The 16,532-nt window shown below is 44.7% G+C and overlaps 1 protein-coding gene across 4 annotated transcripts in view; it reads right to left on the bottom strand.

Annotated features, from left to right (window-relative positions):
- Positions 1-16,532, bottom strand: part of JAG2 (jagged canonical Notch ligand 2) — a 154,439-nt gene that overhangs the window by 68,565 nt on the left and 69,342 nt on the right. For all 4 annotated transcript variants that reach the window (XM_053280624.1, XM_053280634.1, XM_053280606.1 and 1 more), the window contains one exon: positions 3,231-3,285. In XM_053280624.1, coding sequence (XP_053136599.1) covers positions 3,231-3,285 — 55 coding nt within the window. The remainder of the gene's footprint in view (positions 1-3,230; positions 3,286-16,532) is intronic.

Below are 16,532 nucleotides of genomic sequence, written 5' to 3'. Positions count from 1 at the left end.
CAAGGAGGAAGCAAGCCTGAAGGTGAAAAGAGAACAGGCTCTTTCACAGTCCTGCAGCTTGGAGCAAGATAGGACTGGAACTGAGGCTCTGGCACCTCCTGAGCACCAGAAGCAAGCCTCATCTTCAATTTGTATTAGTCCTGTCTAGTGGAGTATGTTGGGTCCACAACCCATACTGCAGGATGACTTCCTACACAGTAGGAAAGTGTGGCGGATCAATGCTCTAGGTGCCATTGATTCACAAGTGACTGAACTGGCCATAATCTGAATGCATTATATTTATCCTATATAATAAAAGGCTAAGTGAGTGGCCGTGGCTTTGGAACGTTGGGGATCTGCGTCCCTGCCTCCCTGGGATGTTCTGGGCCTGCGCGAAGCGCAGGCCCAGAAGAGCCCAAGGGACACAGGACCGCAGACACCAGTGTCCCACAGCCACGGGCGGCCATTAGCCGGTGTGTGGCGGCAGGGGAAAGTGGCCGAGGCGGTGGCAGAGCCGCCGCCTCGGCCATGAGCTGCGGCATGGCGAGAGGAGGCCAAGGCAACCAGAAGCGGCCGCCCTGAAAAAGGCGAGGGCAATGGCGGTGGGGGAAGACTGAGACGGGGGACAGGGAAGCTGGGCGAGGTGGCGGTGAATCCGCCAACGAGGCCCCCGCCCGCTCACAGCCGTCGACCCCGCCTGCTCACCTGCCCTCCCAGCTGCCCAAAATGAAGCTGGGCGAGGTGGCGGAGAAGCCGCCAACAAGGCCCCCGCCCGCTCACAGCCGCCGCCGCCTGCTCACCCGCCCTCCCAGCTGCCCAAAATCACCTTCCCCGCTCCTCCCCCAAAAAGATTAAGGGCCAAAATGGCCCATGAGAAGGTCGCCGCCCCCGCCTATCGCCCTCCCACCCACCCAGCTGCCGAAGACCACCTTACCCGCTCCAGCCCGAGGGAAAAGAGAGGAGCTCACGAGCAGAGCTCCTCTCTGTGCTAAGTCACTGCTCAAACTGCCGCTATGGACGCAAAGGACGCCTATTGCGTCCATTGCGACAGTATGGGCAGCAGCTTAACACAGAGAGTAGCTCTGTTCCCGAGTTCCTCTCTTCTCCTTCGGGCTGGAGTGGGTAAGGTGGGCTCCGGCAGCTAGGTGCGCGGGAGGGCGATAGGCGGGGGCGGCCACCTTCTCATGGGCCATTTTGGCCGTTATTCATCCACACACACACACACCCCAAAAAAGTAAAAGCAAAATAAGGAAGAACAAAAACAGAGACAACAACAAAAACAAACAAACAAAAACAAAAACAAAAAGAGAGAGGGGACAAGGGGGGAAAAAAGAGACAGAAAGAGAGAGAGAGAGACAGAAAAGACGGGATAGAAAGCTAGCGCCCGTTATCATAACGGGCTTAAAAATACTAGTATCATATAACCACTTAGACATTTTCACTAGGACACAAAGCACACTGGCATAGGAATGAATAAAAAGCAGGTGGGAAATAATTTAATTGCAGCCTTGACATCTTTTGAAGCCTTTAACAGCAGCCATTACTCTACTAAGTGTACATAAAATCAGGATCCCCCACCCCTGGAAAAAATGGGTTTCCTGGAGAGGTTGAAGTTCCCCCTCTGATCTTTCCCCCAGATGCCAAGAGAAGTCAATCATAATCAGCATAGAAACTAAGGGCCCATTTGGATGTGCTCCCAGATGAGAGCCGCACTTGCCGAACCTGGATGTGCTAGGATGTGCTCCTGGAGCTGCGACCACCGAGCCTGGAAATGGGTGAAAACTGGCCATGCAGGCATTCTGAGATCCAGGAAGGAAAGCTACACCAGCCAATGACGTTTAAGCAGCCAGAGGAGCTTCCTGATTCTAAACTCAGGTTTGGGCAAATTGCCTAATCAGGTGACACACTCCAGCCTCTGGACCCTCGGTTTGGTATGTTAACCTTACTTATAACCAAGGGTTCATCTGGAGACTGGGGGTGGCAATTGGAGCCACAGTTGGGTCCCGGAACCACAGCTCCAACTACTTGGATGTCATGGGGGGCGGGCAACTTGAGGTGAGTTTGCCTCAGGTTTCCTGTGACATCTGAACACAGCCTAAGTAGCAGCACTGGTTTCAGTTTTAATGTGAACCAAATAGGAAACAGATCATATTCTTCCAGAACCTGGTCAATCAGATTACCAACTTCCAGGACAGCTATTTTTAGTACATTATAAATATATAATCAGAGACGAGTCAAAACATTCTTTCAATATCAAACTGAGATGTCTTTCAGAATTGCTTCTTATTCAGGCCCTGGTCTACTATTAGAGGAAGCAAACCATCTCGGGTGGTAGGTCTTCAAGCACCACTGTAGGCAAATGATCAGTGGGGGAAGAGAGGGCATTTAGATTTTTTACTACTACTTGAAGCCAATCACACAACTTATGTTGTAAGAAGCACCTCTGTGCAGATTGTTAGAAATCTGAAGTAGTGCTAAAGCTGGTTACATCTTCCACTTGTAGAGTCCCTGCTGACTCCAGGTATCCAATAGATTATTATTATTATTTGCATTTATATCCCGCTCTTCCTCCAAGGAGCCCAGAGCGGTGTACTACATACTTGAGTTTCTCCTCACAACAAACCTGTGAAGTAGGTTAGGCTGAGAGAGAAGTGACTAGCCACAGTCACCCAGCAAGACTCATGGCTGAATGGGGATTTGAACTCGGGTCTCCAGCACTCTAACCACTACACCACGCTGGCTCCTGAACTAGACACAAAATGATGCAGCTGCAGTATCTCCCAAAACACAGCAACCAGAAACAGAACTGCCACATTTGGGGAAGTGATGGCTGCCAAATGCATGTATAGTACACTTGAATCTAGTTCAGTTTCTGCACATATCTGTGAGAACACACGTTGTGCACAGGCAAGGCTGAACACATGGAGAACTTAACTAACTGTGTGAACTGGCCCTTAGTACTCCAACATACCCTTTAAGTGTCATGCAAATAATCAGCCACACAGAATTTTTATTCTTGGGTATCATCTGCCAAGTTAGTAGCCTGAGATTGTCAACAGCAACAGCTGCTCTAAGTATTAGAAAGCATACTATTTGAGTTAAACTGGAAATATCTGGCTGCATTAATAAAGGTTGGAGATTAATCCAATGATAAATCATTGGTCATCTCAAATCCATTTAAGGAGGTATGCAAGATTTCTGTACTCTGTTTCAGCTTCACAGTGCCCAAATTATTTAATGACTATACTCACCAGCTTTTGTCTCATTATCCCAATCCCAGGCTTCGAGTATTAATGTAAATGATCTCTGAAATGAAACAAAAGTCAAATTAGTGGAGAGGAACAAAAAACAAAGTTACAATTCTGAGGGTGTCATTAATTTGTCAGGCCATACAGAATTCGGGGAGGCACTATAGGCCCTCTAGTTCGGCTCTGTAAAACTCCAGAGCTAAAGCATCCCTATCAGGTGGCTTACCAGAATCTACTTGCAGACCTCCAGCAAGGGAGGTTTGACTAGTGTAGAACAAAACACAATTATTTCATGTGACTTGGAAATGATAGTCCTGTTACTTAGCCTAAATTCACATTAAACTTTTGCAACCGCACCACATTTACGACTCATGTTCAAATTCAAAAATACAAAGTCAAGATAATTTTCACATGTGCTGCTGCCGGGTTTCTTTCATCCTATACTTGTGCATTTGGTTGTTGTTGGGGTTTTTTTGCACCTAATGACAAACACTGTGCATTTGTCTGCTGAATTTCATTTTGTTCATTTCAGCTCAGTTCTGTGCATCATCCTCAAATGTGATGAGGATTCCTTCCACCCTTCATCGAAATCAAAAGTGTTGAAGAATATTCGGCCCAGTAGACAGCCCCTGCTCAAAATCTTCTCACACTGCTCAGTGTGAATCTTCACACCACTCAAAATCTTCTGGTTTGATGAGGATCTATTGATGAGCACACAGCAGCATGGTATTTGTTTTTTAACTAGTTTTGAATAAAATGGTAGTATCATATAGATCACATTTGATCTACTGGATTAGCAAGCTATAGTTGACTTTGTCAAATGCTTTGCTGAAATCAAGATAAATTACATCTGTTTTTTCAGGCATATGAAAGTAAAGTATGGTTCACTTTGTGTGTGTGTGTGGAGTATACAGGACTTATAATAGCAGCATTTCAAAATCTGAAATGGTTCTAATAATTTGTTTGCATGCAAACTCATCTGTGGCAATCTTTTCCAAGGAATTTCTTACATGAGCCCTAGTCTCATAGAAAGTGTGTTGGCATTTGAAGGAGCCCCAACATTTCCTATTAAATACATACACAAAACCAACCAAATTCAAAGGGGGTTAACAACAGAATAGCACTTAGAACAGCAGAGACAGCCAAAACCAGCAGAAAACCACTTCAGACAAGACGGGGTCCAGATGGGCTTCAACATGGAGAACATTCTAAAGGCTTGTCACCACAGCTATAACAGTTCTATTCCTCCACTGGATCTCATTCAGTGTGGGAACTAGGAGCAGAACCTCTTATGCCGATGAGAGTGCATGGAAGGGAATATATAGGACAAGGCAGTCGAAGTACCCTGCACGCAAGCTCTTAAGGGCTTTACAGAAAACTGCAACTTTGTTTTGTAGATCTATATTCCCACCTTTTCATTACTAAAAATGCTCAAGGAAGCCCACAATTAACCCACAAAGTAAGGAACAGCCATGAAGCAGCATAAAAATGTAACAAGAGAAGCATTCAATCAAATCAATGCAAGTATAGCAGCAAAACACACAAAAAATTCTACAGACAGGAGAATTAGAAGTTGGACAGATGGCAGGCTAAACACCTCCATAAACAAAAACACCTTCAGCAAGAAAACAAAATACACTGCATCAGTAGAGATCACAATATCCTCACCCTACTGGTCTTATGGCCACCCAATTTTTGCCTATCTTGGACCAACTGACGTTTCTGGATGCTTCCCAAGGCAGCACCATATAGAGAGTGTTACAGTAATCCAATCTGGAGCTTGGATGAATGAGGTATGATTTACTGTGGTCAGAGACAATGCAGTAACCTTGAAGCTAAGCAAATCTGTGTTTTGTCAGTGTCTGGATGGGAGACCACCTGGGAACCCGTGCATGCTGCCTTGGGCTCCCTAGAGGAAAGAGGAGTTATAGTACAAGTTATGAACGCTTAGGGTCAAACCACACATTCCTTGGAACACATACTAAAGAGGTGTGTGTCTAACCAGAAGCTCCTTTTTCTCAGTCAGAACCACAGCACAGGAGGAGATGGAGACTAACTCCTGCACAACACTGAACTCTAAAGTGGGGCAGGAGGAATGACACTTCTTCCTAGCAGGGAGAAGAGAGCTCCAAATGTAGGGTGACATACATGTCTCTAATCTGGATAATACACAGAAGGACAAAAAAATACCGGCCCACTTATGCTTCCTTTCCTCTAACTGTTGAATCCCAAACCCACAATAGCAAGAAAACTGACAACTTGATGATGCTGGTACCTGAGAAGTGTAATATATAGTGAATAGCATCCAGACAGAGATCTGTATGAGCAGAACACTTCCACTTGCACATGCGGAGGGAGAGGAGGGTGTTTTTAGATACAGTAGTCCCAATTCCCGCTGCAACCCCATCTGCACCTGCTGCAAATATGTCCAAACATTCTGTTCAACCAAGCCTTGATCTGCCCAGTATCTCTGGTCATATTTAATATTGTCCTCATTTTCCAGGAATTATGTTGCAAGCATGAGACTTTATAAATGTCTCCATGAAGTACGTGCAAATTAGTTCAAAATGACTGGACAAGCTTCAAAATCATGCTTACAACAGAACTAGACTAGAGAAAGAGGAGAAGGTGATGGACAAACACCCAAATATTTAGTGATTAGACTCTGTTGTCTATTAGGTACACACAGCTTTCTGTGAGACAAAGACCAGTTCCTGAATAGTGTGATTTCAAGTGATTAAATAAAAGAAAGTTGGTAAAACAATTAAAGTACCTTTCATCTAAAAACTGCGTAACTAAGAGATGGTCATCTAGAAGGGACTTCTCAAACTGCTAGATAATCGCCTAAAAGCAACAGCCCAATAGGGACTTTTGGTTGTTCTTTGCCAACTCAGTAGAATAAGAGTTTATTCAAAGCTCAGAATACCCCATTTGAAGAACTAAATGTATGTACTAGATTTAATTTTAACTACAAGTGCTATAGCTTAGAGTTTGCTTCAAAGGATCCCTCAACCCTCAGGGACAATTTCAGGAGGCACAAACGGCTGCAGAGTGAAGGAGAAATCACAAAAATCACCCCTCCCCCTCTTGCAGAATAGAAAACTCCGATGCATCAATGAAGGGTTAGTTTGGATGTCTGCCAGTGCTCAGACAGCTTAAACAAATCCTGCTGCTATACAGTACAACAGTACCTTCATTACTGCCCTCCACAGTAAACAATGCTCACCCCAAAAAGAATGCATGCACTGTAAAATCAATCAAATACAAAGGTAAGTTTTACAGCACTGTGTCAGTGTTAGGGCCATTTGTCAGTAGGATTGTTAGACATTAGTCCTTTGACACACACTGCACAACTAAGAACAGTTTTGTATTTTATCAATATGGAATAGAAGGTATTGTTAGATATATGAACAAAAATATATGCACATGATGAAGAGGTCTGACTCAAAGTTTCCCCACTGAGAGCTCCATTAAAGAAGCCACTGTCTGTGTCTTGTTCAGTTTTACAGCTCTCCGAAATCATACCAGAGGCATGCTACAGTGACAATATGCCGAGATCTGGTTCTCGTGAGTTCACAGAAGTTCAAAGCAGCCACATGTTAAGGATTTTAATATTTGCTTTTTAGATGTACCAACAAGTACATTAAAATGTTACTTGAAGGATAACTGTAGAACACACATGACATTCTCTATTGCTTCAAGTAATTTTAGATAGTTGTCAACAGTTCAGCTGCAACTGCAATACATCAGATTTGTATAAGAGGGCACTAGGACTGTTTGGTGAGGACTTCTTACTAGAAGATCAGTACACAAGAAGCATAGCTAGACTGGGGGCGGGGGGGAGAAGTGTTAGGAAGACCTTAGTTTAAAGACATCCTTACTAAAAATGAGATACCAAGTCAACTCATATCAATAACTTCTTGAACATGAGTAAGATAGGCAAGAGAAACCAGTATTTAATAGAAAGATTTTTCCATAACACAGAGATGTTATATGTCTTATTGATGGTGACTTTCACTCAAGGTGGCTTACAAAGAAAATTTTATCTTGAAATGCTGTATTTTATCATATGGGCAAGAATGGGCATCTTAAAGATATTCGACCCCTTCTGAGCAGCTTCCTGGATGTCAAAACTACAGTAGCGCCTAGATCTTTCAACTGAGGTCCACAGCGGAAGGGTGCTGAGCTATTTTAACTTTATTCCAGTATTCTGGAAAATGTTCTAGAATGTTTCGGCACCCTAATTGATTGGACCAGAACAGTACACTTCCTTTAGTAAGCTAGAGTTGGAGAAGCAAATAAGAGAGGCGTCAAAGAGAAACAGGGCAGTAATAACGAGCAACTTCAACTACCCAAACATCGATGGGTAAATTCACATTCAAGTAATGAAGGAGACACCAAATTTCTAGACATGCTAAGTGACTGTGCCTTAGAACAGTTAGTAGTGCCTAGAACCTGAGCGCTTTCCAGATTACAGGCTAAAAGAAAGGCTCAGGGGTAAGCAGCAAAGTATCTAAATTTGCAGATGACACTAAACTATTTAGGATAGTGAAATCCACAATAGATTGTGGAGGAACTCCAAAAAGATCTCTCTAAACTGGGGGAATGAGTGACAAAATGGCAAATGTAGTTCAGTGTAAGCAAGTGTAAAGTGATGCATCTTGGGGCAAAAAACCCCAACTTCACATATACAATGACGGGGTCTGAGCTGTCAGTGACTAACCAGGAGAGAGATCTTCGGGTCGTGGTAGACTGCTCATTGAAAGTGTTGACTCAGTGTGCGGCAGTTGTGAAAAAGTTCCAGTTCCATGCTAGGGATCATTAGGAAGGGGATTGAAAATAAAAAGCTAATATTATCATGCCCTTGTACAAATCTATGGTGTAGCCACATCTGGAGGACTGAATACAATTTTGGTCACCGTATCTTAAGAAGGATATTGTAGAACTGGAAAAGGTGCAGAAGAGGGCAACCAAAATGATCAGGGGCCTGCAACACCTTCGTTGTGAGGCAAGGCAACAGCATCTGGGGCTCTTTACTTTGGAAAAGAGATGTCTAAGGGGAGACATGATCAAGGTGTATAAAATTATGCATGGAGCGGAGAGAGTGGACAGAGAAATTTTTCTCCCTCTTTCACACAGCACTAGAACCAAGGGTCATCCCATTAAACATCAGGAAATTTAGGACCAACAAGAGGAAGTACTATTTCACACAGTGCATAATTTATCTATGGAATTCCTTGCCATGGGATATGGTGATGGCCACCAGCTTGGATGGCTTTAAAAAGGGGCTTAGACAAATTCATGGTGGACAGGCTACTAGTGGGCCACCTCCAGCCTCAGAGGCATGACGCCTCTCAATCCCAGTTGCAAGGGGTCAACAGAAGGAGAGAGGGCATGCCCATACCTTTTGCCTGTGGGCTTCCCAAAGGCATCTGGTGGGCCACTGTGTGAAACAGGATGCTGGACCAGATAGGCCTTGGGCCTGATCCAGCAGGGCTGCTTACGTAGAAGTAAGCTATGCTGTTGTTTATACAGCATACAATATTTCAATTTTGCAATGATTGATTTGTAAAAACCACCACCTAAAAACACCCGTAATTTAATTTAAATAGACTGAAAGCTTTACTTGGAATTTTTGGATATGATTGCTAAGGAGCATGCACATCTCTTGGACGGAAGGATAAAATTGAGGGCACTGAAAAAAGTTGTTAACTGATCAATATTATCACACCCAAAGAGCTATGCTCCAGATATATGCTTTGGTATCAATTCTATTTTATAAAAGCACATTACACTTTACATTTTTATGTGGAAAGAACATCGGAAGTTGCCTTAATACCATTGGTCCATCTAGCTCAGTATTGTCTACACTGAATGGCAGTGGCTTCTCCAAACTTTCAGGCAGGAGTCTCTCCCAGTCCTACCTGAAGATGCCAAAGAGTGAACCTAGGACCTTCTGCATGCAGATGCTATACCACTGAGCTATGACCTCATCCCCTAAGGGGAATATCTTGCAGTGCTCAAATGTAATTGCCCACCCAAATGCTAATCAAGGTAGACCCTGCTTAGCAAAGGGAATAATTGATGCTTGCTAACACAAGACCAGATCTACTTAGTTTAGCAGTGAGAACTAAGGTAGAATTAGGAATGTGACACTGTTCATGCAAAATCACTGGATTCCATACATTTGTGGCCACTACCTACCCCACCTGTGCTTCAGTGAATAACATCACAGCTTAGGACAAACAGATGATCTTTAGCATCAGAACAGGGGAATGCTTATGCAAAAAGTGACATTGCTTCCCAAGTGACATGCCCCAAAGTGGCTCAATTTTCACAAGTATGTTTTATTTAAGAAATGTTTATACTGCCCAAAACTTGCATGTCTGGGCAGTTCCCATCTCTACAATTAGCAATCACTTAGACCAGTGGTTCCCAAACTGGGAGCCTCCAGATGTTGCTGAACTACAGCTCCCATCATCCCCCGCCACAATAAATTGTAGCTGGGGCTGATGGGAGTTGTAGTTCAGCAACATCTGGGAGGTTCCCCATTTGGGAACCACTGACTTAGAGCACTAACTTTAGAGCACCACATACACACCATTTGCTCATACTTTGTGCACCAAGAAATTATATCAAGAGAATGCTATTTGGAATATTCAGATTCACATGGAAGCTTCAGCCCAAAACGGGCTTCTTGTTCCCATCAAGTGTCCTTTATAGTGTACGTTTATTTCAATAGCCACATATCACAATTTACAAAGAATCTTACAGCGATGGCCATCTCTGATTTGCCATCTCTGCAGCCAAGCAAAGCAAGCCTGTCAAACCCTGAGCTCTGCAACACGTATGGCTGCCAGTCATCCACGTTAAGCATTCAAAAGTAGCACTATGTCACTGCATATCCTTCATTCAAACGGTAGCCGTATATACTTACTGTAAATGTACTTAAGTTTTATTTATAAACAAGAACACCAACACTGGAAACTGCTACATACATAATTCTGATTTGTTGCCACTGTTGAGGCATAGGGCCTCAGGAAACAGTAAAGAGGTCAACAAGCAGAACACAGGGTGTGCAGCCACCCTGAAAAACATATCTGCAAGACTACGGCTAAGCAGTACCCAATGAGTTATTCTCCGCACACTAACAGAAAAGGAAGAAGAGACCGCCATATAGCTACAGGTGTTCCGCGCACAGGTGGTTAGGGATGAGGCTGGTAGCAGTAAGTCCAAACCCAGAGATTGGCTACTATGGAACAGACCACCACCACTGCTTACTACTTCCTAAAAAGGAGGCAGAATCTTGGCCACGACTAACTTTTGTGGTCCCAGCAGTGCCCAAGTGGGGATGTATTGCTATTGGAGCAGTGTCCCTCTAAGGCACGTGTGCTCACATGTTTTTTGAGGTCTGCTCAGTTAATTTTAGATCTTGCTCAAGTTTAATCAGGAAGGTTCCACTCTGAATGCATGTGTGCTCACACTGTCTTGATACTGACGCCCAGAACAAAACTCATTCCGCAAACAGACGGATTTTTTTTTTTTTAAAGAGAACACTGCATTAGAGCTCTGGTTCATTTCTCGCAGTGGGTAGCCTACCTCTCTATACCAAACTGAGTTGCACTTTTCCACACTGGAAGGCTCTCTTAGGTTCCTACTGCAGGAAGCATTATGTTCCTGGGGCATGCTCATTTCTGCTAAGGCAGAAAGCTTTCTTCTAGAGGCTGAGGGTGGTATCCAGGCAAGGAGCGGCTGTCTGAAGAAAACTGCCTGAAGCACCAACTAGCCACTTAAGGGATCCAACAACTTTGCTGAGGAGCACTATTCTTTTGAGAGCTTGTAGTGAAGAGTGAGAGTTCAAAACTTTGAACTTTGGTGCTGGAGAAGACTTTTGAGAATACAATGGACAGCCAGGAAAACAAACAGATGGATCGCAGAACAAATCAATCCATAATTTTCACTCAAGGCACAAATGACCAGGCTCAAATTAGCATACTTCGGACACATTATGTGAAGACCCAGCTCCCTTCAGAAGTCCATAATGCTAGGAAAAGTGGAAGGAAAGCGAAGAAGAGGATGACCAGCAGCAAGGTGGATGCACTCAATGACGACAGCAATGAATGCACCACTGAGAGACCTTAAGAGCCAAGTTGAAGACAGATCATCCTGGAGAGAACCTATCTATGTGGTCACTAAGATTCGACACCGACTTGACGGCACTTAATCAATCAATCAATCAATCAATCAATGAAGAGTCACCTCAAGCAGAACTAATGCTTTGTTTATGTATTCCACAAAGTCTTCATGCTGAAAATTATTTGTTGGTATAGGTGAAGTGTTCAACCTGAAATGAAGTCAAAGTGATATGCTAATATAACACTCACCTGGTCATCCCAGGGACTGAATACAATTTCCATCATCCCCAGCTACTATGGCCTTTGGCTGGGGATGAAGGGAGTTGTAGTGAATATCTGGGGACACGCTGCACATAGAACACTGGTTTTGTTTATTTAACACACACACATGTTTATACCCCACCCACTACCAAAGTCTCTAGGCATTTACAGCAATAAAATCAAACAAAGAAATTTTAACCATTATAACATTAAAATATCAAATTAAAATACCCATTAAAACTACCAAATAGCTAAAAAGCTTGTCTGAAAAGATAGGTCTTTAGTTCTTTCCCAAGAGCCAACAGGGATGGAGCAGCTCTAATCTCAGCGAAGTGTATGCCACAGCTCTGGAGCAACTACTGTACAGAGAAGGCCGTGATATATTGGGAGAGGAGCCAAAGAGCTCTGGACTGGCCTACTTACCAAGTATTCAGGCCCATGAAACATTCTGTCCTTTCTTCACTGCATGACTGTCAGCTCCATAGCGCAGTAGATTACCATTTTAAAAACCACATCAAAGCCCACTCCCTGCAAAAGGTTAGCCACTACTACGCCAGAGCCACTGTGCAACTCACAAAGCTGCACACATGGTTCTCTTTGGTCTTTCCAGATTCAGGGTAAATGGCTCCAAGGATCAGAGGTGCACCTAGGTAGTTTTGGAGCATGGACCTAAAGGCCTTTGGAGGCCTCCCCCCCCGCCCCGCGCCTGCAAATTAAGCATCATCATGCTCTGCCAGGCGACCACACCACCCAGGAACGACTAAAAAGGATTTGGGGTTCCTCCTGCCCCAGGAGCTGTGGAGGCCCTGGACTTTGACCCCGAAAGTCCAGAAGTGAGAGCACCTCTGCCAAAGATAAGCAATCAAGATAGTCTTATAAGGCTAGTACATGCAGTTTTGTCCCTATTTCCTCCATTCCTTCCTATGGGGACACACAAGACTGCTGCAGCTGAATGGGGGTGGGGAGAAGCAAGCATGTGACTGGCCGCCATCCTGAGTAGTTATTACAAGGCTGTGCTAGCTTCAGATGCCACAGATTGTACCAGCTGGCTGCTAAATCCTCCCTACCTCACATTAACAACCAGCCCTCTCAGCTTTCACTATAAATATCTGGTATGTTTTAAAGAGGAAACTCACTTCATGGAGGGAACAGTTCAGTGTGCCATGATGGAGTTGTTTTGCAAATCCAGGAAAAGCTCTTCAACCACAGATCTTTATTAACTTTACAGCAGTTACTGAGGTCTCACTAATGTACAGAACGTATGGTTTTAAGTGGTTCTGTCAGACAAGGTAATGGTAGCAAATTTCACTGTTCCTTGAGACACATCAATTCACTATTGCATCCTGAAGCACTCTGGTTTATGGCAAACCTATCATGAAGCCCGCATAGCTAAATGTGTATTCTTAATATACAAGGTTTTTTGAAAGAGCAGTATGTTACCTACACATTAAAGTCAATCTGTAAAATAATTCACAACTATATTGTTCTTATGGCCATCAGAGGAGGTGGATTCAGCTACTGGCCGACATACTGTGCAAGACCACACCAGCGTTTCCAACCCATTAGGGCCGATGCACATTTGAAAGCCAACCCCAGTGGTACTGTGCAAGAATGCAGTTGCACAAATACCTCCATTGTTGCTAACTGAAGTAGTGCTACACACTATTTTAAGTAGCTGCACAACTGCGCTCTTGCATACCACTGTTGGGGTGGCTTTTCATGTGTACATCAGCCCCGGCAGGTCAGAAATGCTGACGATGCCTTGTACAATGCATTGATTGGTATTTTAGACTTTCCTCTGCTTGGTCACCTTATTTCCTCTCACTGAGTAAGGAGGATGCTGCCTGGGAAAGGCCAGTCTACCTACCTAGCTTTCTACTCAGAAAAACAGCAATAGTGACTACATGTACAAGTCAACCATGCTAGGAGACCAAGCAGTAACTTACTACAGTGTTTTCCAGCAGTAGTTACACTAGTGACAGTCACATGCAATGCCACACAGTCAACAGTAAACTGGTTTCCGCCCCCCCCCTCATGTACAGGGAGACCATTCTCAAGGATGGGTTATCAGCCTCTCCATGCCTGAGACAGAACCAATCAGAATCAAGGCAGGCTAGTACTTAGTAGACTGCTAGGTGGCACTAATCCCCAGTTGTGGTCCTGTCTTGCTCAATAAGACAGTGTGTTTATTTATTTTTTTTAAAAAATAGATTTCTATACCGCCCAAAACTTGCATTTCTGGATGGTTTACGATTGGAAAGAGCTCCGCTCTATTCTTTACCTCTCAGGTTAGTTCATTCCCTTTCCTTTCCCTTCTAAATCTCCTGTGTGGAAGGGTGGGAAGGTAGTTGGGTTTTTGGTTAGTTTGTTTTCGTCTTTTTCCTAAATTCTAAATGCCTTTTTTCTGTCAGTAATTTTTCAGCCTACTGAATGTTACCTCCGTTGTCCAGAGTTTTGTTTCTGCCCAAGCTTCCACTGCTCCAGCACTATGGAAGTCTCTCACATGGGGGATATGTTAGTTGGCTCCCTCTCCAAGGTTCCATTAACTGAGGCCAGGGAGCAGAGATCCAATTTTAAAGGTGGGACCCACACATTCCTGTCCCATTTATCCCCCAGGGCAGCTCCAAAGCACCTGTTTCTGGTGAGATGGGCCTGGTTGCTAAGCAACACCAAAAGGTGGTGAAGAAAACCAGACATTTGAAGGGCCCTGCATGTCTTCTAAAGTGCCACAAGCAGGGTGGATTTGATTTAAATCAAACTGATTTAAATCACGATTTAAATCACTAGCAGGGTGGATAAAAATCAATGATTTAAAAAAAAAAATCAAAAAAATCGGATTTTTTTGATTTAAATTGGATTTTTTTAAATTTAAATTGGATTTTTTTTATTTAAATCAGGTTTTTTTTTAAAATCATTGATTTTTATCCACCCTGCTAGTGATTTAAATCGTGATTTAAATCAGTTTGATTTAAATCAAATCCACCCTGGCCACAAGACTAAAACCACATCTGAGGTCTGTTTGAGTGAGCACCTTCTTGTACAAATGGTTTGTAAGCAGAATAAGACCTGCCGCTTAATGCCTGATCTGGCCGACATCCCCACCATTTTCAAGGCTGTGTTGGCCACCATGTTAGTGCCCAATTCTGCGCTTTCAGTTGGGGCACTGGGGAAGGGGTGTGTGGTTATGCTTTCTTTACCCCCACCACATCCCTAGTTGTGGTAGTTAGGTCTGTAGATCAAGGTTCTAGCTTGCTAGCTCAACTTTTACCAGCTGTGCCTGTACACACCATTATCAATCAAGACCCACCTCTGGGTCCTCGTAGGCCAACTGAGAAGTGATAGCCGTAAAGAAAGCCACCTTATAGGAAAGGAGGTCCAGAGAAATTGTGGCCATGGGTTCGAAGGGAGGGTGCATGAGAGAGAAGAGCACCAAGGTCAGGTCCCATGCAAGTGCCATGACCGGCGGGTCTGGGTAAAGGTGGGTGAGGCCTTTCAGAAAATGCTTGACCGTGGGGTGTTGGAACCACGACGGTGTAGAGTTAGCCACTATGGCTGCGAGATGAACTAGCAAGGAAGGCATCTTCAGTCCAGCCTCCTTCAGGGACAGTAAGTATGAACAAACATGTTCTACAGATACGGAGTGTAAGGGAACGTTCCTGTTTTCTAGAAAGTTCCGAAAACGTGTCCATCTATGGGAATAGGAGGCGAGGGTAGTAGGTTTACGTGAAGCATTAACTATTCTCTGTAGGTCTATAGGCAGGTTGGGACTATGTGTCAAGCCGTGAGATGGAGACGTAGGTCTGGATGGAGGAGGCAACCATTCTGCAGGGAGAGGAGGAGAGGGTTGTGTGGCAGGTGGAGATATTGATGATTGGAGAGGTGGAGGAGGCGGGGAAACCAGGGCCTCCTGGGCCACCATGGGGCAATGAGTATGTAGTGCGGTCAGTCCTGGGAGATTTTCTGAAGAACCCGAGGAAGTAGAGGAATCGGGGGGAAAGGCGTAGACCAGAAGTCCCACCCAGTTCATAGCAAATGTGTCCCCAAGGGAGTTGGGACCGATCCCGGACCTGGAGCAATACAGGTGACATTGTGCATTCATCTCTGATGTGAAGAGATCTATTTCTAGGAGGAACCAGTGGAGGAAGAGAGAGTGGAGCATGGGGGGGGGGATGTAGCTACCATTCGCGGAACGTTGAGCATGACGCTGTCCTGGCCCTGAATATGGACCGCCAGTGGGGTGATGCCGTCGCGAATGCACCAGAACCACATTTCCATGGCTAGAAATAGAAGGGGGCTGGAGGAGGTGCCGCCTTGCCTGTTCAGGTAGGCATAGGCAGTAGTATTGTCCGTTTGGACCAGAACGTGAATCTCTTGTATCAGAGGAAGAAAGGTTCTTAGAGCCTTGAAAATGGCCAGCAGTTCGAGGTAGTTGATATGGTGAGCACCTTCGGCCGGGGACCAGGTGCCATGGATGTTGTGGTTGTTGGCCTGGGCACCCCAGCCTTCCATGGATGCATCCGGAGTGAGTAGAAGGGTGTGACGTGGAGACTGGAAGAGGGAGCCGAAGCTGAGGTTGGCAAGGTCCATCCACCACAGGAGGAAACGTAGGACTTGAGGCAGGATCATAACGGTGAGGGAATCTTCGTGTGGGGAGAATACAGAGAGGAACCAGTGTTGAAGAGTCCTGGCACGCAGATGAGGGTGAGGGCGGATGTAGGTGGTGGAGGCCATGTGGCCCAGCAGGCACTGGACTGTACGTGCAGACTGACACAGTTGGTAGAGGAGGTGGGATGACAGATCCAGAATAGCCTGGATCCTGCGCTGAGGCAGGAAAATCTTTGACTGAATGGAGTCGAAGACGATCCCCAAAAATTCTATGGTTCTGAAAGGGCTGAGTTTCGACTTCTCG

The sequence above is a fragment of the Hemicordylus capensis genome, chromosome 1 (assembly GCF_027244095.1).
Source record: "Hemicordylus capensis ecotype Gifberg chromosome 1, rHemCap1.1.pri, whole genome shotgun sequence".
NCBI lineage: Eukaryota > Metazoa > Chordata > Lepidosauria > Squamata > Cordylidae > Hemicordylus > Hemicordylus capensis.
The sequence above is the reverse complement of the archived record's forward strand: the minus strand, read 5'-3'. Positions and strand labels throughout refer to the sequence as shown.